This window comes from Osmerus eperlanus, chromosome 12, assembly GCF_963692335.1.
Source record: "Osmerus eperlanus chromosome 12, fOsmEpe2.1, whole genome shotgun sequence".
Lineage (NCBI taxonomy): Eukaryota > Metazoa > Chordata > Actinopteri > Osmeriformes > Osmeridae > Osmerus > Osmerus eperlanus.
In genome coordinates, this window is record NC_085029.1 from 9,654,057 (window position 1) to 9,681,639 (window position 27,583).

The window sequence follows — 27,583 nt, forward strand, 5'->3', positions numbered from 1 at the left end:
TAGGACTGACAGAGAGAGGCAGAGAGAGAGAGAGGAAGATCCAGATAAAGCGATGAAGATGCTTCAGAACATTGGCCGTTTTGCAGCTGTAGAAGTCGTCATAACTGGTAAGTGCTGAAAAACCACCTATTCGTTTGCCCTGCTAAATAGATATCCAGTAGCTTTCACAAAATAGCTTAATCCTCATCAGAACTCCTTGGTGAATTATCATTACTTGTAAATACACTTAATCCGAGGATGCTGGCAGATGACCTGGGCCATGTTTACGACTGTACCTTGTGTAGAATGAGTGTAAACCTGAGTGTGTGAGACACAGTGAATCTTTGTTAACATCCACACATGGTATACGTGACCACTACACTGTTGACTGAACCTGAGAACCCTCTCTGTCGAGATGGACAAGCACATGATGTGTGCGAATCCTTGTTTAAATGGGTAAATGCAAGGATACAACTGGTTGTTCAGGTTATACAAATAAACGATTGTCATTCAATGAGACGGGGGATTCTGCTGAGCACAGCCAGCTACTGAACTCCTAACAGAAACAGGAAGTCCTCCTCCTTATCAGCCCCGAGACAGAGATCTCATATCTCTTTCCTGTCAACCTGATTATTCATGTCAACGTCTGTGTCATCGTCATAACTGTGTCAACACGAGGAAGTGGTGACGACCGCCAGACTGCTAAGAAGGTGAGGGGTCTTGCATTACGATGACCTTCTTTATGTTTCAGAGTCTGTGCTGCAATGTGTGAGAGGAGACGGACTGGAAAGCGACGACGAGCCAGGTAAAGCATTTTCACTATGACTCTGTCCAATGTACTGATCACGTTGAGTCATCTATGAAATCCCTTGTCCAAACGTCGCTGAATCTGTCTGATGACAGCAATCAATCAAAGTGCCATTCCTCGAAATCCCTGGGGGAGCTAATTAGTTTTGAATAAAATAATTAACTAATTTGTTTTTTTTTGTATAAAAACACCAGTGTTTTTATACCACTGTAATGGAACCGGAACTGGAGACAGGACTGAGTTTCCAAATGAGTGCTCCAGTGAGGCAGCAACAGCAGTCTGATACAAGCCCAGACCCAGAGGACAGAGATCGTGACTGAGATATCTCCCTCCCACTAAGTGAGGCTAAAGTAAACAGGTTGCAAAATCTATCAGCTCTCACGTGTGTTCTGGCCTCACTTCCACTAAACAGGAACTGGATATGAGCAGTTGGTCAACCTGCAGCTGCTATCACAACATATCGTTTTTTTGACTGGGAACATGTTACTCCCACAACACCCCTTGTTGGTGTTTGTTTGTTTGTTTGTTTGTTTGTTACAGATGCCACATACGCTTGGATCGGAGCAGGGATCGGGCTATTTTTGGCCATTTGTTTTGTGGCTTCCATGCTATACATGATGAAGAAACTCATGCTTGACAGCAACCTTGAAGGTGATCCTACACTTGTAGGGAACAGACATCACACTTCTGAACACTGAACTCAAACAGCCCTCAGCAGATCACAGTGGCACAGATTAGGTGTTCCTAAACATGTGTTTGTCTTGAATTCAGATGATATGAGAAGACCATCTATAAGGTGAAGTGAACTTTCTGGAATTAAGGCTTAAGTTGTCATGATTCTAGTAAGAAGCTAAATAAAATGACAAATATTTAACAATAAACAATGATCTAAATTAAAAAGCTACGTTTAAATGAACTGTGTCTTTCCTTCCTGTGGTTGACAGAACTGTGGACATGAAGTTTGAATACAAGAGAACCCATTCAGAAGATACATGTTGAGTTTGTGTAATATACTCTTACGCTTATACAGTATTGTGTGAATTATAAGTACAGCTGATACAGTATTGTGTGAATTATAAGTACAGCTGATACAGTATTGTGTGAGTGTATGTAAAGGCATTTGTATTGATGCATTTCCACCAGTTGTATTCTTATATTTTTCATTGAATATGTAAATATTAAATCAAATTACTTTTTACATTTGTGTAGATTATAAACCAATTTACAGTACAACCCCTGCCTGTTGTCATGGATACCCATTTTGATGAAGGCTCATTGGTTTACCCTGAACTAATGTGTGCTCAGAGTTGGGGGTGCTGTTGTGGGAAGGGGAACAGTACCATATTGACTGTGTCTAGAATGTGCAGCACCACCAGCTGACCTTGGCCTTGCCTCAGACAGGCTCAGCCCATCAGCTGGGCTGTATCTTGGGTGTCCCGAGGTCAGGGAGATTGTTTTCTAAGCTGTGAGCAGAGCTGGTTGGCAAGACGAGAACCCCCCAGAAGCTGCTAAGAGGTCAAAGGGCAACACCCTTACCTTCTTCTGCAAGCCCCTCCTCCAGGGTAAACTCTGTGGGACTTAAACCAGCATGTTCACACTTAACAAGTGATCATTTTACAGTTGCAGACGATCTTAATGGGAAATGAATAAACCGTGTTATCAGACATCCTTTTTTCATCGAAAGAATGCGGTTTAATTGTGTTATCCTGTCAACTGTTTGAACCTGTTAATTGCCTATCAATCCATACTTGGCTTGTCATGATTTGAAGGAAGCTCTCTCGGTGACAGAAATACTTTGTGATCATAATAGTTGCTCTCGACATGCAATTAGCAACTTCAGTCATGTAGGCTTGTTCTTCCTTGTTCCATCCACTTCAAGTCATGTGTTTGATGACCACGCGTTAGCCTACTCATCGAAGCACGCTCACGATTATTCATGAAAGATAAGTGCCCAACATGTTGGAACATGCTTTTCCGAGGCTATAAAATACGACATAAGCAGTGTTACTATCATTAAAGTTAGTAAGTACGATTTGAAATAATCACGCAGTTGCGCTTTTGTCCACCAGATGGCAGTGTTGCGCCCTCATAACTGAACCCCTTCTGTCTCGGTGCCTCACCCAGCCGTCTCTCCTCTCACATCTGAGCTCCAGGCGAAGCTTGTAAACAAACACGTGTACTGAAAACCCTCTCGCGCCACCACAGTTAGCATAGGCTTCCCAGTGCTGCCAGACAGATGCCCTGCAGACCCAGACATGGAGATGATGAAGTTGCTGAGCTGGTTACTGGATTGATATCTCTGTCTGTCAAGGAGACACCAGACCCATATGAACAAAACATAAGTGAGCGTGCAGAAGCTGTACTTATTTTGTTTTTGGATTCACTATAGGTTGGAATACCCTACCCTTTCGACAACTACACCCCCATCCCCCGTGTGTGTTGTCTTCTGTCTGTGTGTGTTCCCGGTCTCCTGCCAAGAGTTCTGGATGCTGCCTAGCTCAGCAGTCTTCTGTGAAAACACAACCAGAATTATTACATTTCCAGTCTGAGGGACTGAGAAGGATTCACCAATCAGAGCCGGGAATCTCTTGAAACGGTGATAGGGAAATTACAAGTTTTTTGTTGTTTATGTTTTTGTTATCTGTGTTTCACACAAAAGTGGAATAGTTACAATATAGTAACATTTCCTTCCTTGGGGTGGCACAGATTATAAACTCTGACCAACAACTTCGTTCGAAATGAGAATTTTGGGGGTTGTGCATGTAACTTTGTGCTTTGAAAAGGATTGAATGTGTGTCAACTTTTCTTTTGTCAAGCTGAAAGAAGAAAAGGAAGCCCTGTGTCCCCGAAACAGAGCTCCTCTGAAACGACACAAGGATTCCCTCTGGGATCCAGTTTAGCCAGACAGAGACCCAGACTGGGCACTCTCTCCATCCTCTCTCTCATTATCAGTGAGTGTGTGTGTGTGTGTGTGTGGGAGGACAAATAAAACAGTAGTTAGAGTGTCTGCCTGTCTGGCTTTCTGACTGTCTGTCTGGCTATCTGTCTGCCTGTCTGGCTTTCTGCCTGTCTGTCTATCTGTCTGCCTGTCTGGCTTTCTGCCTGTCTGTCTGGCTATCTGTCTACCCAACTGTGTGTCCGACTGTCTGTAGTCCACAGCTGGAAGTGTGATTCTCTCTACGTCAACCTCCCAAACACACTCCATCCCCTCCAGTACAGGAAATTACATTTCCCACTTTTTCGCCAGTGAGTGTGTGTGTGTGTGTGTAGGGGGAGGGGCGTGGGTGGTTCTAAGCTGAAACAGAGTAACCCCTGTTTCATATTACACAGAAGAGCTGAGAGGAGAGGAGGAGAGATCCTAAGGCTTCCTCGCTTTCTTCTGAGACATTTACCAGGCGTTTATGGAGCCTGCTGGTCTGGAAAATGAAGATCTCCTCACTGGTCACAGTTCTCCTGACTAGAACCTTCTTTACAGGTAAGGAATTTTCTTCAACTCTGTTGAAAACTGTAGAGTATAGCGAAGGAGATTTTCGAAGGTACAATCGCAGATATCAAACTGTCAACAGCTGAGGAATGTGTGTTGATGAAGGGATGGAGGGATGAAGGGATGAGGGGATGAAGAGATGGAGGGATGAAGGGATGAATAGATGGAAAGAAAAAGAAAAAAAAACCTTGACTGCAGGTAAAAAACTGGGAATTCCTTTTGTTGGTGTTACTCTTCAAACAGTTCAAAATCGACTGTAGTAAGATTATGGGGTGTATTTCAGCATCTAAGTTTTACTGACATAACAAAGCTTTGAAAGCGTCACCCTCTTTTAGTGTAGGCAACGTTTTGCTTTAAAACATTTGACTTTAATTTGATGTGACGTTTTCCTGTCACCCCTTGTCAACCACTCCTTACAGTTGAGGAATGTTATTCTGGGATGTTTGAAGCTGTTCCTGAGACAGAAATAGGCTCATTGTCTGTGAAAATGAACCAAGGGTGAAAACACAGATGTTGCAACAAGTTAGCTCATAAAGTTTGTCCCTCAATAATTCACCCACTCAAGCTGGTCACATGCCAAAAATCGACACGCAGTCCTTCCCTACAGAGTAGCTGGACAGAGAAAAGCCTTGAAATTCTATGACCCCCACCTCACACATCTGTGACCCCCACTTACATATGACCCTCATCATGTAGTACATACATATGACCCCCACCTCAACACCCACGATCTCAACGTACCCACCCTGACCCCGCCTGCATCTCCTCCTCTCCGCCAGATGTCTGCTCTGCCATCAACGTCACGGTAAGCCCCGCCCCCTTCACGGTGGCCGAGGAGGGTGAGAACGTCACGCTGGTCTGCGTGGTCTCCCAGCAGCGCCGAGCCAGCTCCCTGCCTGTGGTCCGCTGGACCTTTCTCCCCGCCGGCGCCGACCGCGAGGACCAGGAGCTGCTGATCGCCCGCGTCAACATGCGCAAGGCCCGTTTCTATGGCAACTACACCAAGAGCTTCCCGTGGCCCAAGCTGCGGCTGACCGTGGTCAAGCAGGGCAAGATCTTCGAGCTGGTGATCCTCAACGTGTCCGAGCAAGACCGCGGGCTCTACATGTGCCGGGTCCAGGAGTTCAAGAAGCACCATACCCGCTTGAAGGCCTCCACCAACTCCACGGCCGCCACGGAGCTCAGAGGTAGGTAAACTCCGGTCTGGTTTGGACCTCAGCTCAGCTGGATGAGGGACCTCACCTCCTCCAGGTGCAGAACCTCACCTCCTCTATATGCAGGACCTCACCTCCTCTAGGTGCAGGACCTCACCTCCTCTATATGCAGGACCTCACCTCCTCTATATGCAGGACCTCACCTCCTCTATATGCAGGACCTCACCTCCTCTATATGCAGGACCTCACCTCCTCTATATGCAGGACCTCACCTCCTCTATATGCAGGACCTCACCTCCTCTATATGCAGGACCTCACCTCCTCCAGATGCAGGACCTCACCTCCTGCAGGTTCAGGACCTCACATCCTCCAGATGCAGGACCTCACCTCCTGCAGGTTCAGGACCTCACATCCTCCAGATGCAGGACCTCACCTCCTCCAGGTGTAGAACTTTTGGTGACAGGAAAAAGGTTTACAGGGTTTTTGTGCAGGGGCAGTAGCAGTAGCAGTTGTAGTAGCAGTAGCAGTAGCAGTAGCAGCAGCAGCAGCATCAGAAGCATCAGCAGCAGCAGTAGCAGTAGCATTTGCAGTAGCAGTTGCAGTAGCAGTAGCAGTAGCAGCAGCAGCAGCAGCAGCAGCAGCAGCAGCAGTAGCAGTAGCAGCAATAGCAGTAGCAGTTGCAGTAGCAGCAGCAGCAGTTGTAGTAGCAGTGGAGGCAGAGAGATAAAGACAGCAGCATTGGTTGAACCCAGTAAAAGGGACCCCAACTGTATGACCTAATTCACGCTGCATCTAGCATGCAGAAGATTCAATAATGCGTAATGGAAGGTCCTGTTTTTCATTAAGGAATGGTTTGTGGTTCTGGAATATCTAGAGCAAAAAGGATCCTTCATGGAAATAAGTTGCAGCATCCTGCCAAACAAAATACATCTTTAACTTCTAGAGAGTTTCAACTTGCAGGGCATATTGTCATAGGTTGTTCATCTTGTGGGCTGGTCCGGTTCCTCTAGCCTGTTGTTCCATGTTCCATGTCCTGAGACATTCAAGCAAAAGCAAATTTTCAGCACATGAAAACTGTCTATTCCAATCACCATAACCACATTTATCTGTGTAAACACTGAGCAAACACAGAAGCTACTTCTTCCCCCCGGAGCAGAATTTAAAGCTTCAGAAGCCGAAACCGCACTTTCCATGGAAGCATTCCTGTCAGGCGGTGCCAGTGCCCTCGGGCGAGCCCATTCCGGCCTCTCAGCAGCTGGACCAGGAGCTGCCGGGAGAACACTGGCAGCGCGTCATCTCCATTCTCCTCCAAACTGCCCCATATTGACTTTGGCCTGACGGGGGAGTTTCCCTGTCCGTGTCGAGTACACACACTGAGCTAAGTATGGAGACTCCACAGCAAGACAACGTGACATGGCTGAACCGCAAGGTTTCTTTGGAGAGCCTTGAAGGTGTTCAGAGGATTGACAACCGTCCTCGGCCCTCCGTCAATCTTGGGATCAGCTATTAAGGGGACGCTACATTTGCTGTAGGCCTTCCATGACTTCCAGAACTGCTGGATGGTAACATTTACAGAAACAACACTAGAGGACCGGAGGGAGACCCCAGGGACTGATTTGTAGGTCAGAGGTGGTTGATGAAGAATAACAGCCAGCTGTGTGTGTGTGTGTGTGCATGCGCATGTGTGTGTGGATGTGAAACACCTGGTCACCTGATGTTTTCGAAACACAGGAATTCCTGTGTTATGACGCAACCTCCAGACTTACTACAGCGACACTCATGGCTTGTTTACATTTGTGCTGTTGACCTACTGCACACATAAAGCTGAGTGAGGTGAATCTATTCAGCTCAGCTTAAACTGAGCCTCGTCCTTAAATGCAAGTATACACCGATAAAAAGTTCCCAGAGTTTAAAACCAACTGAAAACAGAGTATTCGACTGGGGCTGTCCCTAGCGTAAATAAAGCTCCCAGTTTTAAGGGTGCGGAGGTATTTGTGTGACCTGTGTGTGGGCAGGGAGCTGTTGGGAGTGTTTAAGGAGCAGATACCTCTGCAGGGACAGGATGTGGTGTAGGGGTTAAGTATAGAACCACCGTGGGCCTGGCAGAATCCATGGTGGGGAAGCTGGAATGAACCCAGAGTTCTAGAACTGAGGGCTCCCTCCATCTGTTTGGAGCTCACATGCTGGGAGAAAGAGAGGATCGCTGGAAGTCAATAGATAGTGAAGGAAGGAAGGAAGGAAGGAAGGAAGGAAGGAAGGAAGGAAGGAAGGAAGGAAGGAAGGAAGGAAGAAGGAAGGAAGGAAGGAAGGCTGAAAAAGAAAGAAAGAAAGGACTGGTGTGGATGTCTGGTGCTTTTGTAAGGGCTGTTATTGATTATCGTTCAGATATTCTTACCCTATCTGCATTCATCAGTATAATCCATACAACAACTTGTTCATTGACTCAGTCTTCTCTTTGTGGAAAGACAGAGTTAATTATTCATCAAACAGAACTCAGATCCATCAATGATGCCCTGTGTACAGTCTCTGGTCTGCCTGGGGCAATATGAGAAGGATCCCGAAAAGAAAAGGGACGTGATATTCGACCAGCCTGCGGAGGAACAAGGCTGCATGTGTCTGGACATTTCCAGAAGACTGGATGCTGTCTTTCAGACACAGTTGTAAATGCATGACATTTTCATCATAGGATAAAGACACTTTTATGACGTACAGTACGCTGTGGTAGATGTATGTCGTTGTGATTGTTCCAGCATGTGCAGCTGGTGCTGTGTAACTCTATGAAGAGGCCATGTAGTACTCAAGTATGGAGGACCAAACCTGCCATATTTACAAATGAATGAATGAATAAATAAATTTCCACATCCATGCATTTAGACAGAAATAAACGAATATATGTATTAATTAATGCACAATTGTCAATCAATAGTTACATATATTTTACATTTATGTATGTATTTATTTTTGTATTCATTTATTAATTAATTTATTGATAGATTTATTGATTGATTTATTGATTGATTTATTCATTCATTCATTTATTTATTCATTTATTTATTCATTTATTCATTTATTTATTCATTTATTTATTCATTCATCTATTCATTTATTTATTCATTCATCCATTCATTCATTCATTGTTCCCAATATGATAATGAGAGGAGGCCAGTAGGCGTGGAAACTGACGTTCAGACATTGCAATCAATCCAGAGCCATAGATTCAATCTAGCTAACGCCTGGGACACACTGGCTGCGAAGCGGATATCGTTTTTATGGACAACATAGCCTACATGGCCAGGCTGGCCGACCTCGTTGAAAACAAAGATTTAATTCACCATATGATATTTGGATAAACAAACATGTTATAAAGAATTGACTACGTTAGTTGTGGGCTATCACTTAACACCCAACTTCACTACGCTAAACATTTAAAAATAAAAAATCCTGATTGTTGATTGTCAAACCAACATTTTTGTCCTGTGTGTAAGAGCGAGATAGACGATCTGTCATAGCCCCCAATCAAGCAGAAGAGAAATTTGTGAAGATTGACGACACAAAGTTAATCATCGAAGATGAAATGTAGCTTAGTCCTACATGGAGTTGTATGCCCCACAGCACGTATTTTACAAAGACTACGGCAACAAAAGCCAAACATTGCCACGTTATGTTGGGAATGGGATGCTGTTGCGACGGTTGTTGGAGCAACAAGTTGCCTAATTAGCCTGTAGCCTATGCCATGTTTATGTACAATGTCAGCTTTACATGTATAAAAGGAAAGCTCAGAGAAGGTGAAAGGCTTGGTGACCGGCGTGGAGAAATGCGCGTCTAGTGTGAACAGCATCGCATCATTCGTAGCAGATTGTGGCGCTTCAGGGCGCTTCGCAGCCAGTGTGTCCCAGGCGTTAGCTAGATTGAATCTATGGCTCTGGATTGATTGCAATGTCTGAACGTCAGTTTCCACGCCTACTGGCCTCCTCTCATTATCATATTGGGAACAATGAATGAATGAATGAATAAAGGAATAAATGAATGAATAAATAAATGAATAAATCAATAAATCAATAAATCAATAAATCAATAAATCAATAAATCAATAAATCAATAAATAAATGAATAAATGAATAAATGAATAAATAAATGAATACAAAAATAAATACATACATAAATGTAAAATATATGTAACTATTGATTGACAATTGTGCATTAATTAATACATATATTTGTTTATTTCTGTCTAAATGCATGGATGTGGACATGTATTTATTCATTCATTCATTTGTAAATATGGCAGGTTTGGTCCTCCATACTCAAGTGCTATAATTCAAGCCGAAGCAGACTTGTCTTTTAACTGTTTCCAACATCTTTGACAGAGATGGTGCTCGCTTGATTTCTGATGATCCCGCATTCTCAGAGGGACACAGGGATACAACGCTACAGAACTGGCTGACAAACAAGCCTCAAAATGAGGGTAGGCTTAACATAGTAACAATAAGTAGAGTCTGGGCACACACAGGAAAAGCATCTGCTCTGGCCAAGCCAGATCTTAGAGTTAGGCTTGTCTCTGAGAAGTGAGGTACGTGAATGTAGGTCACACATGGGCAGTCCAGCCATGGAGGGTTCTGCTTCCAGGGAGGAAAGTGCTCCAGAAGTAAATCCCATGTAAATCCTCTGGACTGTCTGGAGATATGGATACCTTCATCCAAGCCACGATCGGATGTGGGTCACCTGCTCTGCAGACAAAGTGGACATCGACTTGGTCTTATTTTCAGTCCAGACATCTAGCTAAGTATCGTCTGTGTGTGTGTGTGTGTGTGTGTGTGTGTGTGTGTGTGTGTGTGTGTGTGTGTGTGTGTGTGTGTGTGTGTGTGTTAGAGTGAGACAGGCTCTGGTAGCCTGCATGGCTAGCCTGGCTGTCGACAGCTGCTTGTGTTTGGTGTATTTCAGGACAGTCAGGGTGGGTGTTAGCCAGCGCTACTGGAGCAAAAGACAAGGGAGAGAGGAAGAGAGCATTAGGAGGGAGTAACCTCAGCACTGTCATCCTCCATGGCTGCACCTACAATTAGCTTTATTTAAACATAACACGCTGTATAATCAGGATGGCAGGCAGGGAGCTCAAGCCCCAGTCATGACAATGGACTCTCACTCTCTCTCACTCTCTCTCTCTCTCTCTCTCTCTCTCTCTCTCTCACTCTCTGTCACTCTCTCTGTCTGACCGCTCTCGTTTCTCTCTCTCTCTCTCTCTCTCTCTCTCTCTCTCTCTCTCTCTCTCTCCCTCTGTGTCTCTCTCTCCAGTGCATGTCCTCCCAATCACAAAGGCCAAGGAGAGCCTGTGGAGCTTGTTTCAAGGTAAGACTTTGTACTTTGCTGTGATGCTCTGCTGTCCTTGGTAAAAGTATCCTACCAATAACACTATGAATGGCAGAATACAACATGCTCTGTGGATTTTCCTGAGAGACTGCTTTTCAAGTCTATTTTTGCAGAAGTGAGCAACAATGAAAATACGAGTCTTCAAGGTTGTGTGGGCTGTACTATTTAACTACCTACGTATTGTCTGACTGTGTGTGTGTGTGTGTGTGTGTGTGTGTGTGTGTGTGTGTGTGTGCTTGTGTATGTGGTGTGTGTGTGTTCTCCAGATGTCTACCTGTGTGCTGTCCTGATCTGCTCAGTGGGGCTGGTGTGTATGTGTATGTTCACTGTCACAGTGACCTGCCAGTACATACAGAGGAAGCAGAGGTTAAAAGGTTTGTTTCAGCCAGCATCACACCTTCCTGTGCTGCTCTCCCCGTCTCCCTCCCTCTTTCTTTCCATCTATCTCTCTCTCTCCCTCCATCTTTTCCCTCTGTCTCTCTCAAGCTGTCTCTCTCTCTTTTTCTCTACCTCACACACACACACAAAGACACATAAACATTACCTCATCATTATTTCAGCATTGCATTACATTGTAAGAGGGTTGTGCTTTTCTTTAATTGGCAGACAGTTACCATTTGGTCAAGAGTCCTCAGAACAGGTGAGCATTACCCAGCAGTATTACCTTACTCTCTTAGAAGTTGGTATGCATCAATGTCTGAATTCTGTCTCCTCCCCATACACACACACTCTCTCTTTTTCTGTCTCTCTCTCCAGTTCGGGGGAGACCGTCACCAGTGTGACTTCTGTGTCTCCTGCTCTGCCCAAGAAAGAGAGGAGATACAGGAAGAGGAGGCTCAGGGAACAGCAGGAGATACCTCCAGAGATACCAGCAAAAGGTAATCAGTCTCTCTATCTATCTATCTAAACACACAAGGACTAGAAATAAACACTTTTTTTTAAAGCACTTTATGTTTGACTAGTCAGAATGTTTATGTTTGAATGTGTCTCAGTCTGTCACTGAAGATGTCATGACTATGTTAGGATGACAGACATGTAAACATTGAGAATAGAGATTATATATATGTGATTTGGGTTTTTCTGGAGAAGATTTCCTCCCTTCAGCTGAATAATGTTTTAGCCAATCATTCTCTGCTCTGCTTTCATCGGTGTCTGTCCCTGTTCTCAGTGCCCATTGCAGACAAACTAAGGAAACCCAAACTCTTAAAGGCCCAGCCCCGAAAAGTGGTCCTGGTGAGTATCTACATTCTAGTCCTCGATGTTTTAAGGCTTAGAGGAATGTCTTTGTTTCAGAAAATACAACTTTTAGAAGTGGAAACCTCTTTGTAGGTATGAACTTGGTGCTCCATAAACTGCACTTTATAAGCACTCTGTATGACCTCAATAGCAAAGACAAACACACAACTGTAGGTGTAGCTGTGAATGTGACTCTTCTCCTATCCTCCCCCTCTCCCATTTCCTCTCTCCCCCACCAACACCACCCCGACCCCACCCCTTCACCACAGCCAAAGATAGCTGAGGAGAGCTTGACCTATGCAGAGCTGGAGTTGGTCAAGCCTCTACCAGACAACAAAACAGCCTGTACAGGAACTGTCTATGCTCAAATCCTCTTTGAGGAGAGGCAGGTGTGAACATACACACACACACACCTACACACACCACTAGCACCGTGCTTATATGTATGTTGTATAGATATATGTACAAAAGTGTCTATTTATATCCAGTCCATTATTATTTTATGTTGAGTCAATGATTCTGTGACGGACATTTCACAAAGCCCAAAATGAAATTAGATAATTTGTCAAATGTTTTGTTTATGCAAACGTGTCGGATTGTACTTATGATTTTACTGCACAAGATACATAATATGTTCTTGCTACCTTTCAAAAGCAACAGCCTGCCCCTCAGTAGTCTTGTGTGTATAGTCTGTCATGTTCTCGGCTACAGTACAGAATACTGTCTTACTTCTGCATCTATGAAGGGTGACATTAAGGCAACAATTATCCTCATTGCCACCCTGGGTAGATAAGGTCCTGTCATCTTGTGAAAGCTTTGATCTGGGGCCAACAGCAACAAGCATCGGTCCACACAGCTGCCTCGCAGAGCCAGTGGCTGAGACTGAACAAGGTTACAAAATGAAGGAGTGTTACAAAGCTAAGTAGCAACCGTCCGAACGTTTGAGAACCACAATGTCTTTGCTGACCTTGTTATGTGTGAGAACATTACTTCCTAGTCATGGGTGATATGGCTTGAGGTTTGGACTAGAGTACCTTAACAACCTCACATCTGAGATGAGGTATGGCCTCCTGACTTTAAAATGTGTGTAAAATTGCCCTGTTTAACGGCCGTGGATTCGACACATGGAAAAGTGTGGGGAATCAAAACCGCTCAAGGTATTTTTTTTTTTCTCTCATAGCAGGCTCAAACTCCAGACACACCGGCACAGTGCTATACCCTTCCCCCACCCTATCTCACTATCATATGTGAAGATCTGGGTTTTGATCATTCCAAAAGAATTGTACTGAAATGCATTGAAAGTTCTTAATAATGGGGGTAAAAATGACTTTTCCTTCACGTATGACTGCAGGCATGCCTGCTTCTGTAACAACTGAAGCGACATCAGGGATGAAAGAAATGTCCCAAACTTTCTTAAACTGTGAAAATTAAAGTCTCCTCCCGACCACAGAGCAACTTAATGGGAGGCTGCTGCACGGGCCGCTAACAAGAAACATCTGTGTGAACTCTGGCACTCCTCTCTCTCTCTTTCTCTCTCTTTCCACTCTCTCTTTTTCCTCTCTCTCGTCTCCCTCTTGCGCTCCTCTCTCTTTCTATCTCTCCCTCTTTCTTTACTCTTTCTAGTCGGTCTCCTCGCTCTCCTCGCAGTCTATCGTCCACTCCCTCTCCTCTCTTTCTCTCTCTCCTCTCCATCTCTCTCCTCTCTCTCTCTTTCCTCTTTATTAGTCTGTTTTTCTCCTGTCTCTTTCCTCTTTCTATCTTTCTCTCTCTCTCTTCCTCTCTCTCCCTATTTCCTCTCTTCTGTCAGTTGAACCCAACCCAGCATAGACGAGGCAGCAGACCTCCCCACTCCCCAAAAGGTAGCAGACCCATTCAGGACATTGTCATCTGGCAGAGTCAGACATCCCAAAATGACATATGGAAGAGAATGAATCAACATGCAGTCTGTAGAATCAGACTTAGTGTTGGTGCTCCCTCTGCTGTCATGTTTTGGCATGACACTGTGAAACATTACAAAACATGTCTGAAGCCTGTTGCCCATTGTTGTAAAAAAGGTCAAAGACATTCTGATACTTTAAAGTGTACCCTGTAAAGATTTTATAATAACTACATTTTAAAGGTAAAATAATTATGTATCTGTATTAGAATCTGAAAGATAATTATTTTGGCACTGATCACATGTTTTTTTTGTTTTGTCTTATTCTTGTTTTTCAGTTTTTTATAATTGAAATATCACTATTGGAAATGTATTATAGTAATGCTTTTTATCCACGTAAAGACATTTGAAATTCAGGATATGTCTTGTTTGTTATACTGTATGTGAACAAAATACATTGACTGTGTATGTTAATTTGAAAGACTATTGTAATGATCTTGATCAAATGTTCAATAAAAAGAACACATCTTGAATCCCACAGTACTTGTCTATCTGGATGTATACACAATGTATTTCTATATAGTATCATTACATATTAGTGTCAATGTATAGTAGGCCAGTGTTTCCAGCTTATAAACTAGCTAGTGTGCACACAGCTTTGTGATAAACGTTATAGTTTATAAAATACATTTGAAAATACATATTATTGTTGGTATCATTTGTACTAGGTATTTAGCTTCCTTTATCCTCCCAAAAGTACATGTAATTTAATTTCCCCAAGTAACCCAAACAACTCTGCCAGCCCAAACAGAACGTTAACCAGTACCCTGCTTGGGGAGCCATTAACGATGCAGCATAAATACACACACAGAGAAACTCTTTCACTCCTCTGCAAATTGTTCCATCAACAGGTCCAAGAACACAGTGACATTTGGAAAACAAATACAACCACAGTTTCAGTTTGTGTACACAAACGCCACCCTTTCTCCAACACCCTGTGTCAAACTGGGACAGGTACTGTAATTACAGTATCAGTTGCCAGGACCCCATGCAGAGTTCTCCTCTGAGTCATTTTGAAAGGGACTTTTAGTGAAGCTCAGTAAACGACCTTTCTTTAGTTCCCTACCTCCTTTATGTTGTCTACATTGAGCAGCAACATCATGTTACAATACACCATGCTGCAGAATGCACTGGAATAACCTGACCTCCAACACCCTGCCATTAACCGGCATTGCAAGGTTGCTGTCAGCTAGTTTCCAATTTCAATTAAATGTTTTTGTCAGTCTACAGGTGAATGTATGGAACAGAAGGAATAAGCATACTCTGCTCCTTGGAACTTGAACATTCTATTAAGGGCAAGTAATCAATCCGTGGAGAACAGACAACAATGCAAATCAAAGCAGACAAGTCTGACACACACTGTTTCTGTTTCAGTAAGATCTGATATATATGGGATTAATTAAAGGTAAGACATTTAAACCATTGTCATGATATTTATGGGACACTGTTACGTCTCTATGGTATCCTCTACTTCAATAAAAGGCACTAGGGTTTTAAGGCGGAGTCAAGTGTTCCTGTGGGACAAAACTGTTTAGCTAAAGTATAGTACTGGAGGGACTTGTCTGGTTTGGTGCTATCAGGTAGCTATGTGTACTTACTCTATGCTTGCCCTTTTTTTACAATATAGCTACACCATTGTATCCGGCATATGAATCGGCCCATACAGTACAATAAATTATTTGACTTCAACGTGGCAATGATTGCTACAAGTTTACAGTCAGTGACGTAGGCTACTTTTATGTTTTGCTTACGTGTCTTATTTTTATGTATTCATTCATGCTTGACGCGGTTATTATTTCGTGTTTTTCCCCCAAAAATGTTTATATTTTTTGAGACATGTCTCTCGCGCCAAATTTCCGCTTCATTCCTTGACACGGGTTTGGCCATTGCAACACCTGTAAAACCGTTAGATTATTGCATCAGATTTTGTAGTCTCTTCCATTAAAATCTACTAACGAGAAAGCAATGGAAGGCAGGCAGAAACTTGCCACGTGTTTAATGTGTTTGACGTTCCAGCAAAGGGCAACCGGGCGTGCCTCAGCAGTGTTAAATAGTTCACATAAACGTTGATTAAAATCTTACGAAACTGAAAGAAATAGTTTTGGTTAGAAAGTCACCTAACCGGTTGCCATCTATTGGAACAAGAGAAGATATTTAGTTTAGCCTATCTCATTTTAAATTAATGCATGGCCATATCTGCACGCAGAAAATAAAATTTCGAGCATCGGTAGCCAATTGAGAACCTGCGTTGTGATCACAGCACAGGCGTGTCGTTGTCGTCTTTGAGGAAATAGCATCGTTGGTGCTTATCAGAAAGAGCTCAACCGCCTGGCGTGCCTTTGTCGGGAGTTTGTCTGGCTTGCTTCAATGAATGAATAGTATGCAATGTGGAGCTTGATGTTCATATTGCAAAATATGTTTATTTTGTAGGTAGCTAGGCGGGTAACACAAATATACTTTCAACTTCCCTTTTCTGTTTACTTTTGCTCCACACATCCCTCCACAGCCTGCCCTGTGCTCCACGTGGCTGGCGATATAATCCTCTGCTGGTGAGTCTCGTATCGTATCAAAATGGATTAGAATTGCTAATATATTGGGCTAGATGTGTGAAGGGATGTTACAGGGTACTAGGTAGACAGTTTTGGCTAGTTTATCTTGCTCGATAGGCACTATATAGTGCCTAGCTAGTTTGCATATATATATATATGCAAACTAGCTAGGCAATTCATCGCATAGTCGTTACGACTATGCGATGGGAACCGCAACAATGAATTTCCCGGTAACAATAACTGGTATTCACTATGAGCCAGGGCATTGTGGTCTTTTAACTAAAGAGCTGAGCTTGGACCACTAATTGGGTGTACACACGTTACGTGGTCAAACAAAGCAGACAATAAGCGGTTCCATTGTGGAGCACAGACAGCCAGTCAGTTTTAATCTAAAAATGCCAATTTCCAGTCCGAACTGAAAGTAGACATCAAAATAGTCACGCAACCACACCCCAAACCTTGACATCTTTATTTGAATGATATATCTAATGTAGGCTACACCGATTCACTCTGTGATTCTTGTTCCAACAGATGGAGAGAGAGAAGCTGGCATTGCCCGCTGACGGTGACCTGTCTGCCACACCAGATTCCCAACTTGGCAGCCACTCTGCTGAGAGCTTCGAGCCAAGCTCGACAGAGCCCCCTGCCAGAGATGGGTGGGACAGTAAAATTGAGTATTTTCTAGCTCAGGTGGGCTTCAGCGTTGGTCTTGGAAACGTCTGGAGATTCCCCTACCTCTGCCATCAGAATGGAGGAGGTGAGTTGACCCTCAACTTGATATTACCCTTATCAATCATCTAAATGAGAAATGCATTGGTAATAAGCAGTGGGTAGGAGGATTTGATCCTGCAACCTTCCGATCTGTAGTCAAATACTCTGAGCTAATACAAGTAAGTGTACTCATCCGCTCCCCCTGATCTCCCTGTGTCTGTCAGGAGCCTTCCTCCTCCTGTACGTGCTGCTCATGATCGTCATGGGGATCCCTCTGTTCTTCCTGGAGCTGGCGGCCGGCCAGGCCATCAGACAGGGCAGCATCGGGGTGTGGAAACACATCTCACCCAAACTCTCAGGGATTGGCTACTCCAGCTGTGTGGTAAGTAGGACACTCCTCGCTGATTGTCTACTTCCGTTTCCTTGTTATCAGGCATTGGTTGTTTTTATGCAGCCTGAGAAAACGATGTAAAAAAAATGGCTCACCCATTCAAACACAACAAAGTAAACCCAAGGTTGAAGACCTGAACCAACTTTGTCTAGTAGTTTTCCCTGCCAGGCATCCTTTGTTTACATTCTGCGCTGTAGCTAAACCCTGTTACAACCCGTCTTTCCCCCTCAGGTATGCTTCTTCGTGGCTCTTTATTACAACGTGATCATCGGTTGGAGCCTGTTCTACCTGGGGAACTCCTTCCAGTACCCCCTGCCCTGGGAGCAGTGTCCTCAACAGGGTAACACTACAGGTAAACACTCGCTGCACATCCAGGCTGCTGCTGGGTGAATCTCCGACTGAACTACTACTACTGTTACTACTGCACCCCTGCCACCTGATCCGTGCCCGAGGCAATGGGGAATCTATATAGAAAATAGTAATATATATCTCAACAGAAATGAATATATTGAATAAGAACCAATATTAAGCTTTAGCTTGTTTTAGGTTTTGTGTTTCAAGCCTGCGGGTTGCTGCTGAAGAATCATCTTGACAAAGCTGACAGGACTTCAGCCTGTATAAACCTGCTGTTCCTCATCTGTCTCCAGTGCCGGAGTGTGCTGCCAGCTCGCCCACCACATACTTCTGGTTCCGGAAGGCTCTGGACACCACGGACTCCATCAACGAGACGGGCCAGTTCAACCCAGTTCTCACCTGCTGTCTGCTGGGGGCCTGGACCATTGTGTGCCTGGGCATGTTCAAGGGCATCAAGTCCTCCGCAAAGGTACCGTCTGTTCTGGGTTTGCTTGGCCCAGCCTGGTGGAGTGTGGATGTGTGTGTGTGTGTGTGTGTGTGGGGGGGGGGGGGTTGTGTGGGTGGCAGGATCAATCTTGGTTTAAAACATACTGGAAAGTAATGAGTTGTAACATGGCCTTCATGTGGCAGCCTCACAAAGTTGCGCAATCCACTGGCCTACACCTGCATGTAAACCTTGTGTCCATATGAGCACTTTTCAGTAATTCCTCTAGTAATCTCTTCACAATGGCTATTGGCAAAAAGAGACAAACTCCCAGGGTTTTTCCTGGGTCAAAATGGGTCTTCGGTGCTCCAAAAAAAAAAAAATATATATATATACATATATATCTTCTTTTTTTTCGTTTTTCTAATCAATGTATTTATTCCCAGGTGTTTTGCATCTCCCCCCCCCCCCCCGTAATATTCTAATAGCTAATGTAATATTGCACATATTTTCGTCCTATTTCCCCTTAAGCAATAAAGTTAGGCTACTTAAAAACACCTTACACTCATAAAGTATGCTCTAAATGGCATAAATGCTGGCAATTAATAATTGACGTAACAACTTATTGTAAATGGTCAGTAGCCTAGCCTATTAATTAAGGTAGGCCACTCTGAAGCATGTACACTGCCTGCTTCATTTGATCTTGATAGGCTAAGAATTCCGTAGCAAATAATAACAATAAACACACTTTTTATTAATTAAAACTACTTCAGCATAATAATGCACCTAAAATACAAACCTGAGCAAGGGCAGCTATCGAATCAACAGACGATTTAGCTAGCAGGGGAAGAATACAAACAACGAAAATCACCTGTTAACTTGATTTAAATTTGCAAGAACTATAGACTTATACACTCTTGCACTCTAACAATCACTGCTGATAGACTGCCTAATATTTTGTACAGCCTGATTTCTGATACCGTGGCGGCAGAAATGTAGCCATAGAGGAAACACTGCACTATATATTATCATTCCAGGTTAAGAATACCAATGGAGGCTGCGTTGGAAATCGTAAATCAAACTTTGTCAGCATTTTGAGTGGAAATTTAATTTGTATTTGTACAGGTGTATTCGTGCACGTCGGGCTGGCCCTCGCAGCGGAACGACAGTTTACTCCGCTCTGTCCATTCGCCTCAAAGTTGCGTATTGATCAGACAAGAAGACACGCTTATCAACTCGATTACTGTTGATAAAAACGGAACGAGGGTTCGGCTGCAGCCTACTTGAAACATACTATTGAGAACATATTCGCTGACATGCATTGCACGCGTGATGAACACAGCTTTTTGTTTTCATCGCGGACTTTTTTTTTGCCTTTGGCGCTCGGGATTTGTCATTGGCGCTCGGGAAAACGGCTTTGGCGCGCGCCAAAATTTTCTCTATGCAGGGAAAACCCTGACTTCAGAAAAGGTTGTACCCAGATTCAATTGATTTGTATTTTGTATTTTTTTTTACCCATTGGAAAGTCTTTGTCAGAAAAGTGTCTGCAAAATGAACACACACTTGTGAACACACTCCAATCACACAGGTCCTTTGTGGCTAACATGGACTTAATGGCTAACATGGCTGCCTAACTTGGGCTCGTTCTGCTGTCTCTCCAGGTGATGTACTTCTCCTCTGTGTTCCCCTACGTGGTGCTTCTGTGCTTCCTCATCCGAGGGCTGCTATTGGACGGAGCCACCGAGGGCATCAAATACATGTTCTACCCCAAGGTACCGCCACCCACTACTGCTCTACCTGACTGAAGGAGAGATTAATGGGAACAGATGGAAGGGAACTATTTTCAGTGATGCCCAGAGTATAGTATGATGAAGCTGACGTTGTACCACAAGCTACTAAGTACTGGTTTACCATCTCCAGTTCAGCTGCTGTTGAAAAAAGCAGATAACATTTTAGACATTGTGGCTAATGAACATTGTCGTGTCTATAGACTACTTATTAATAAAATAATCAGGCTCACTCGGAGGTTAAGTTTACACGTGAAAACATCACTTGGTTTACTTGAGGTTCTGCACTCAATGTATACATGTGCATGGCGAATAACCAATAGGAGAACAATACATAGTGGAGTGCTTACACAAAGAAATAGATTCTTATTAAACACTACAAACCTTATCAACTGTGACGAGTCCCACCTGCCCCAGCACCACCATCTTCTTACGTGTGTGTGTGTGTGTCTGTCTGTGTGTGTGTGTGGCGCGCGGCGTTGCAGTTGGAGATCTGGGCCGACGTGCAGGTGTGGCGCCAGGCAGCCACGCAGGTGTTTTTCGCCCTGGGTCTAGGCTTCGGCTCGGTCATCGCCTACTCCTCCTACAACCCCAAGAACAACAACTGTCACCGCGATGCCTTCACCGTCTCCACCATCAACTTCCTCACCTCCGTCCTGGCCTCTCTCGTGGTGTTTGCCGTGCTGGGGTTCCGAGCCAAGACGTTTGCCTTGCAGTGTGTCGCCAGGTGTGTTCGTGTTTACACAAGGAAGGGCCACGTTGTTGATATCTTCCCAATCGCTCTCTCTCTCTCTCTTTGTCTGGCTCTTGTGCTGCCGAGTCAAGTCACATGTAATCATTTGACACCCCTACCGGTGCTTGCGACCAAAACTGATAATCTATGTCTAGTAGTGGACTGGCTGATAAGACCAGTTGAATGATCCTACGCAACTTTATTTATAACCTGTACCACTTTGGAGTAGGGTTGGTAGCAAACATACTAATTAACCTTCTGGTTTCTTCTTGAGTTCTGTTCTTTTGGAGAATACGCTTAGCTGTAAACTGAGCATTCATATTATTAATTTTTTTTTTTTTTTTTTTTATGGCCCGATCATGATAATTGATAAAAAGAAATCATATTATAGTAACATCTTGGGCCATTTCGTCCAGCCTTACATCTTAGACAAGGAGTCAACTTGGACCTTCACACTCTTCGTCCACTCAGACCTCCTGTCTGCTCTTCTATTTAGGAATGTGAGGAGGCTGTCTGAGCACGGGTTGAACGAGAGCCTGTGGCCCAGCTTCAACATGTCCGCTCCAGAGTTGGTGTCCCTGGAAGAGTACTCTGGCTGGTACAGGGCCCACGGAGCCCAGGCTCCTGGCAACCTCTCAAACTGCAGCCTGGAGACAGAGATGACCACGGTAAGGGCTTTACTTCATTTTAGTATTATTGTTCCTTGATTTGTTAACCAGTGCACCCCAGTTTTCTCTGACAACCCATTTCAATGTGACAAGGTCTCTCTCTCTGTACTCTTTCTCTGTCTCTCTCCCTCCATCAGGGTGTGCAGGGGACCGGTCTGGCCTTCATAGCGTTCACAGAGGCCATGTCTCTCTTTCCAGGCAGTCCCTTCTGGTCGGCCCTGTTCTTCCTCATGTTGCTCAACCTGGGACTCAGCACCATGTTCGGCACCATGGAGGGCATCCTCGCGCCCCTCACAGACAACTTCAAAACACTTTCCAACAACAAGACTAAACTCACAGGTAACGTGTGTTAGGGGTGGGCGGTATACCGGTATGAACGCGAATACCGGTATTGCGTTGTGCCATGATATGGATTTTGCCATATCATGGATATCACGATATATTAATAAATGTATTAAATATTAAGTGTTTCTGTTTGGTATAAAATATAAGTAAGTGATACTGCCTAGTGGGCTAGTTCAAATTAGTATCTTTTACACAAATAAACATGCAGCATGCGCTGCACGCATTGTCCCAGCCAATGAAAGTTAACAAACAAGCTAGCGCAACTCCGAGGAAGCAAACATTCATATGAGTAAACTGCTTTTGTTGGCAAGTGTAAGCAAGCGTTAATGAAGTCTGTAAATAAAGCCAGTGGGGTTGATTTGCCGGACGAATTGGTAAAAAAGGGGGCCTCTTCTGTCGTTTGGAAATGGTTTGGTTTCAAGTTATCCGACATCGACCAACAAACACTACTCTGTAAGTTGTGTCATCGAATTGTGCTAGCCAAAGGTGGAAACACTAGCAATCTTTTTCACCGCCTGAAAGCCGTGCATGTGCGCGAACACGAATCTACCAGAATGCGTTTGACAAATCCAATGCCAAGTTGGTTAGAATTGTGAAATGTTTATTGTAAGCCAACAGAATTGAGTATTCAGCCATGTAATAATTGTTTATAGGTAGAGATAACTCACTACAAATATTTAACAGTTTTCTTGCGATCCCATAAACGTAGGCTACTGAAGTCGCTCTTCCGTGGCAATTAAACACTGCAAAATTTGGAAAACTCATGTGACACACCGGAGTTACCCAATGCAAATCCGTCCGAGTGTGGCAGATTAGCCGCTGCAGTGCGGATTGCATTGTCATGACATTTTAAGAATAACTAATATATTGTGATATATACCGATACCGTCAGTGCTTACAAATTATACCGTGATAAACATTTTAGGCCATATCGCCCATCCCTAACGTGTGTGTCTGTGAGTGGACGGGCATGTGTGCATGTTCAAAGCTCAACTCTACCTGAAGTTTGAAAAGACAACTCGAACTATAGCTTTTGGACTTGTCTTACGAGTTTTATTTACGTAATTTTAGTAGTTCTATGTGCCTAGTTATCTTGGTATGGTGTGTGTAGTTGTGTAACTGGGTGTATAACTCTTCTCTCAGTGTTCGGCTGCGTGACAGGTTTCCTGTTGGGCCTTGTCTTCACTCAGCGCTGTGGGAACTACTTTGTCATGATGTTCGACGATTACTCCGCCACCCTGCCTCTCGTCATTGTGGTCGTGTTTGAGACGTTCAGTGTTTCCTGGCTATACGGAGCCGATCGGTGAGCACTCAAGATTGCTGTCCTACCTGCATAGTGTCTGTATAGATTATCAAGAAGGAAAACAGTTCCTGGTTGAATAATCAAGAGATTTGCCATTAATAATCTTAGAATAGCTTTAAAGTGGATGAACCAATTCACAAAAGGGTTTCTGTATGAGGATCTGTTTAACAGTTTGAATATATTTTCTGTGGTTCGTGTGTGTGTGTGAATTCCAGGTTCCTTGACGACATTGAGAAGATGCTGGGCTGGCGCCCTCATGTGGTGTACAAGTACCTGTGGAAGTACGTGTGCCTGCTGGCCATGCTGGGCCTTCTGGCTGCCAGCCTCGTGACCATGGTCATCAGAAGACCCACCTACAAAGCCTGGAACCACACCACGGTACAGAGACCTTGGTTTTTGCTCAATTTCTTATTTTATTGTGCCTAGTCACTCCCTATAATGTACTGTACTGTCCCAAAGTCAACAGCAGCACTCTACAACTAATATAATTGTATAATGAGAATTCACCGTAATATTAAACACATTACTATTGTAATATGAAACCATAATCCATCCATTGTATTATCATCAAATGAAACCACGGGATCAGAGATATTCAGATGATGATGATGTGTCCTTTGTCTGTTCTCCTCAGGCGACCGAGGTGACCCTGGAGTACCCAGACTGGGCCATCGCCGTCCTGTCTGGCCTCATCCTGTTTGCCATCATGCCCGTCCTGCTGGGCTACCTGCACGCCACGCTGAGGAGCAGAGCCAAGCAGCGTGCTAGAGACAGAGAAGCAGTCACCTACAGCAGGTGTGCCACGGAGTAGAGACCCCCCATGCTGCTGTGATGGACAAACGACAACATGAACGGAATGTCATGGCCAAGAACAAGAATCTCCCCCAGCCAATGAGGGATGTTATCCCCAAGAACAAGAATCTCCCCCCTAGCCAATGAGGGAGAAGATCCACCCATAGAGAGGAGTTCGACAGCAGTGAAGGAAACTGAAGGGAAGGGATTTGGTCCTGTTTGCTCTGCTGATTCAAGTGAAGTAAAGTGGGATGTATTGAGACTGTTTCTGTAAAAAAAAAAAAACGAAGAAAGAAAAACAAAACTATAATTCGGATTATTCTAAATCCCTCAAATGTGAATTTGTGCATTTATTCAGCATTTGTTATCAAGAACCAATCATGGTGAACCAGGAAGTAAACCAGAGAATACAAATTGTGCATTGGACGGGTCACACACGCATCAAGGCAAATAAATGTATGCCTACGTCTCTGATCTTTGGCTTGCCCATTGATGTGAGATGAATTGTAGTTAGTTAGTTATAGGAGGTTTTTTGTGTTTGTTCAAATTCTGTAACTTACAGAGGTATCTCTCTGAGAAGAGAACTTCTATTATGGTTTGAATCAATGTGTCTTTTATAAAAGGACTGATCATAACAACTTGATCTTTACTGTTGGGAACAGTTTTCAACTATCAACTTGTGTTGATTAAACCTACCTCTTCCTTGCCAGCTTAAACATTGTGCCATGATCTGATACTGCCAAGGGCCAGTACTTTGACATTGTGTATCTCTTTTATCAGTGCACATGACTTTGCCAGAACACACAAAATGTTAATGTTTTACATATATTTTCATTCACTATTTCAGATAACTACCAGAAGTGTCTTTTTGTTATTGTACATGGTGTATTTTCAGACTAGTGTGAGAAAAAAACTGAATTGACGTTCCACCATTTCACAGTGTTGAAATTGTTTGTTTGCTAACAATGTCAACATTGTTTGTTTTAGAACACTTTGTATTATACTTTTTAGTGAGAAAATGTAATTTAATGCGAACTTGTTTAATATATTCCTTTTTTTAATTTAAGTCTACAAATTTGGTTTTAGTCATTCAAATGTTGCCTTGTGTATGTTCCAGCATTATATGCACATTGTTGGCTTCTTTTGGTTATTATTTATGTGCCAAATATCTGTCACATATTTAAATCTGAGCTATGACCTTTTTTCACCCCAAAAAGTGAAAGTTATTTGTTGTTGAATGGCAATAGATTTTTTGTAACTAATAAAAAAGTAAAACGCTTGTCATGTTTTGCTTCTCATTAGGTGTGTTTGACTTCATGCAGTGCCGGCGGTGGTGTGGAAATCAGCTAATATGACATTGAAATGTTTATGGGTTCATCATCAGCTCCGCCTCTGTCAGTGTGTCACTGCGTGTGAATAGGTGTGTTCGACTTCATGCAGCGCCGACAGCGTCGACAGCCGGCTGCAGCCGGCTGACTTCACTGAAGCAGTGAACGCCATTGGCTGCTTCAAGTCAGCCGGCTGCAGACGGCTGTCGACGCTGTCGGCGCTGCATGAAGTCAAACACACCTATTCACACGCAGTGACACACTGACAGAGGCGGAGCTGATGATGAACCCATAAACATTTCAGTGTCATATTGGCTGATTTCCACACAAAAGAATGGAGGGTGGGGGGAAGTGTTCTAGACAGACTTTGGGGGGAGATGTCATGAGGTTGTCTAGTGGTGGTATGGGATGAAGGGGGACTGCCCGAATACATTGCAATGGAGATGCGATCAACATTTATAATGCACACATGACACAGCGTGTCACATCATGTTGCATCTTGCCACAACGCCAGATTCCTCAAGTTAAATTAGGAACATCTGCTGTATGTATGCTGTGGCATCTTCCTGGTTCAAGTCCATGCTTTCAGATACTGAATAACTGAACAAACTCACATTTGAGTGGTTTACAAGCACTCCATTGGTTGTTTTTTTAATCTGACTTTTATCAAGTCAAATCAATATTTATTTGTATAGCCCTTTTTACAAGCAATGTCACAGAGGGCTTCACATACGCCATAGAACTGCCCTTCAACCAACCTAAACTCTCAAGGAAGACAAGGAAAACTCCCAGAAAAACTCTCCAGAGGAGAAAAAAATGGAAGAAACATTGGGAGGAGCAATTCAGTGAGGTATCCCCTCCTCCAGAGACGGTTAGCGAAAGAGAGGTGCAGAACACAGGCAAATCAAGCAATCCTAAAGTTATTTTTACACAAATATACAGTCTTGATGCTTCACTTGAATCGGTAGAGCAAAAGGCTCTGTCTAACTCCTCTCTATGGGTGGATTTTCTCCCTGATTGGCTGGGGGGAGATTCTTGTTCCTGGGGATGACATCCCTCATTGGCTGGGGGAGATTCTTGTTCTTGGGGATAACATCCCTCATTGGCTGGGGGGAGATTATTTTTCTTGGCCATGACATTCCGTTCATGGTGTTGTTTGTCCATCAAAGCAGCATGGGGGGTCTCTACTCCGTGGCACACCTGCTGTAGGTGACTGCTTCTCTGTCTCTAGCACGCTGCTTGGCTCTGCTCCTCAGCGTGGCGTGCAGGTAGCCCAGCAGGACGGGCATGATGGCAAACAGGATGAGGCCAGACAGGACGGCGATGGCCCAGTCTGGGTACTCCAGGGTCACCTCGGTCGCCTGAGGAGAACAGACAAAGGACACATCATCATCATCTGAATATCACTGATCCCGTGGTTTCATATGATGATAATACAATGGATGGATTACGGTTTCATATTACGATAGTAATGTGTATGCAATTATTATGCAATTATATTAGTTGTAGAGTGCTGCTGTTGACTTTGGGACAGTACAGTACATTATAGGGAGTGACTAGGCACAATAAAATAAGAAATTGAGCAAAAACCAAGGCCGATGCTGCCCTGTCTGATGGCCTGGCCGGCCGCCAGCTCCAGGAAGAACAGAGGGATCCCCATGACGATCATGAGCAGCACGTACAGGAGGAGGAAGGCTCCTGACAGACACAGGGAGATCAGGGGGAGCGGATGAGTACACTTACTTGTATTAGCTCAGAGTATTTGACTACAGATCGGAAGGTCGCAGGTTCAAATCCCCCTTCTTTCCCTACACTGCTTAGGATATAAACATATGTGAAATGAATACATAAGATGATGGAAACCTAATATGTTGTTCATTCATGGCAGTTACATTACAAATTAATTTCTAATTTAGATGATTGATATATCAAGTTAATATCAAGTTGATGGTCAACTCACCTCCTCCATTCTGATGGCAGAGGTAGGGGAATCTCCAGACGTTTCCAAGACCAACGCTGAAGCCCACCTGAACTAGAAAATACTCAATTTTACTGTCCCACCCATCTCTGGCAGGGGGCTCTGTCGAGCTTGGCTCGAAGCTCTCAGCAGAGGGGCTGCCAAGTTGGGACTCTGGTATTGCAGACAGGTCACCGTCAGCGGGCAATGCCAGCGTATCTCTCTCCATCAGTTGGAACGTGCAGAGTGAATCGGTGTAGCCTACCTCAGATATTTAATT

At 43.9% G+C, this 27,583-nt stretch overlaps 3 protein-coding genes across 4 annotated transcripts; 2 read left to right on the top strand and 1 right to left on the bottom strand.

Moving 5' to 3' along the window:
* Window positions 1-3,721: 3,721 nt before the first annotated feature.
* vstm4b (V-set and transmembrane domain containing 4b) lies at window positions 3,722-14,439 on the top strand. The gene is made up of 9 exons (XM_062474516.1): window positions 3,722-3,738; window positions 4,118-4,262; window positions 5,051-5,458; window positions 10,715-10,768; window positions 11,056-11,163; window positions 11,396-11,429; window positions 11,546-11,667; window positions 11,958-12,022; window positions 12,295-14,439. The coding sequence occupies exons 2-9, from the start codon at window positions 4,211-4,213 to the stop codon at window positions 12,418-12,420; spliced, it is 969 nt and encodes a 322-aa protein (XP_062330500.1). The 5' UTR covers window positions 3,722-3,738; window positions 4,118-4,210; the 3' UTR covers window positions 12,421-14,439.
* A 773-nt stretch (window positions 14,440-15,212) lies between these two features.
* On the top strand, window positions 15,213-24,359 carry LOC134031465 (sodium-dependent neutral amino acid transporter B(0)AT2-like). Of its 2 annotated transcripts, none has more exons than XM_062475090.1 (13): window positions 15,213-15,366; window positions 16,468-16,510; window positions 17,042-17,267; window positions 17,446-17,603; window positions 17,844-17,964; window positions 18,260-18,435; window positions 20,052-20,162; window positions 20,663-20,904; window positions 21,407-21,578; window positions 21,716-21,917; window positions 23,067-23,226; window positions 23,442-23,604; window positions 23,861-24,359. In XM_062475090.1, exons 3-13 carry the CDS (start codon window positions 17,042-17,044, stop codon window positions 24,035-24,037), a joined length of 1,908 nt encoding a protein of 635 aa, XP_062331074.1. In that variant the 5' UTR covers window positions 15,213-15,366; window positions 16,468-16,510; the 3' UTR covers window positions 24,038-24,359. The 2 variants fall into 2 exon arrangements, with proteins under 2 accessions (XP_062331074.1, XP_062331073.1); XM_062475089.1 differs by lacking the exon at window positions 15,213-15,366 and adding an exon at window positions 15,437-15,541.
* Window positions 24,360-26,530: 2,171 nt separating this feature from the next.
* LOC134031663 (sodium-dependent neutral amino acid transporter B(0)AT2-like) lies at window positions 26,531-27,532 on the bottom strand. Its single transcript, XM_062475369.1, has 3 exons — window positions 27,307-27,532; window positions 26,911-27,044; window positions 26,531-26,707 (listed from the first exon to the last, which is right to left on the bottom strand). Exons 1-3 carry the CDS (start codon window positions 27,530-27,532, stop codon window positions 26,531-26,533), a joined length of 537 nt encoding a protein of 178 aa, XP_062331353.1.
* Between the last annotated feature and the right edge of the window lie 51 nt (window positions 27,533-27,583).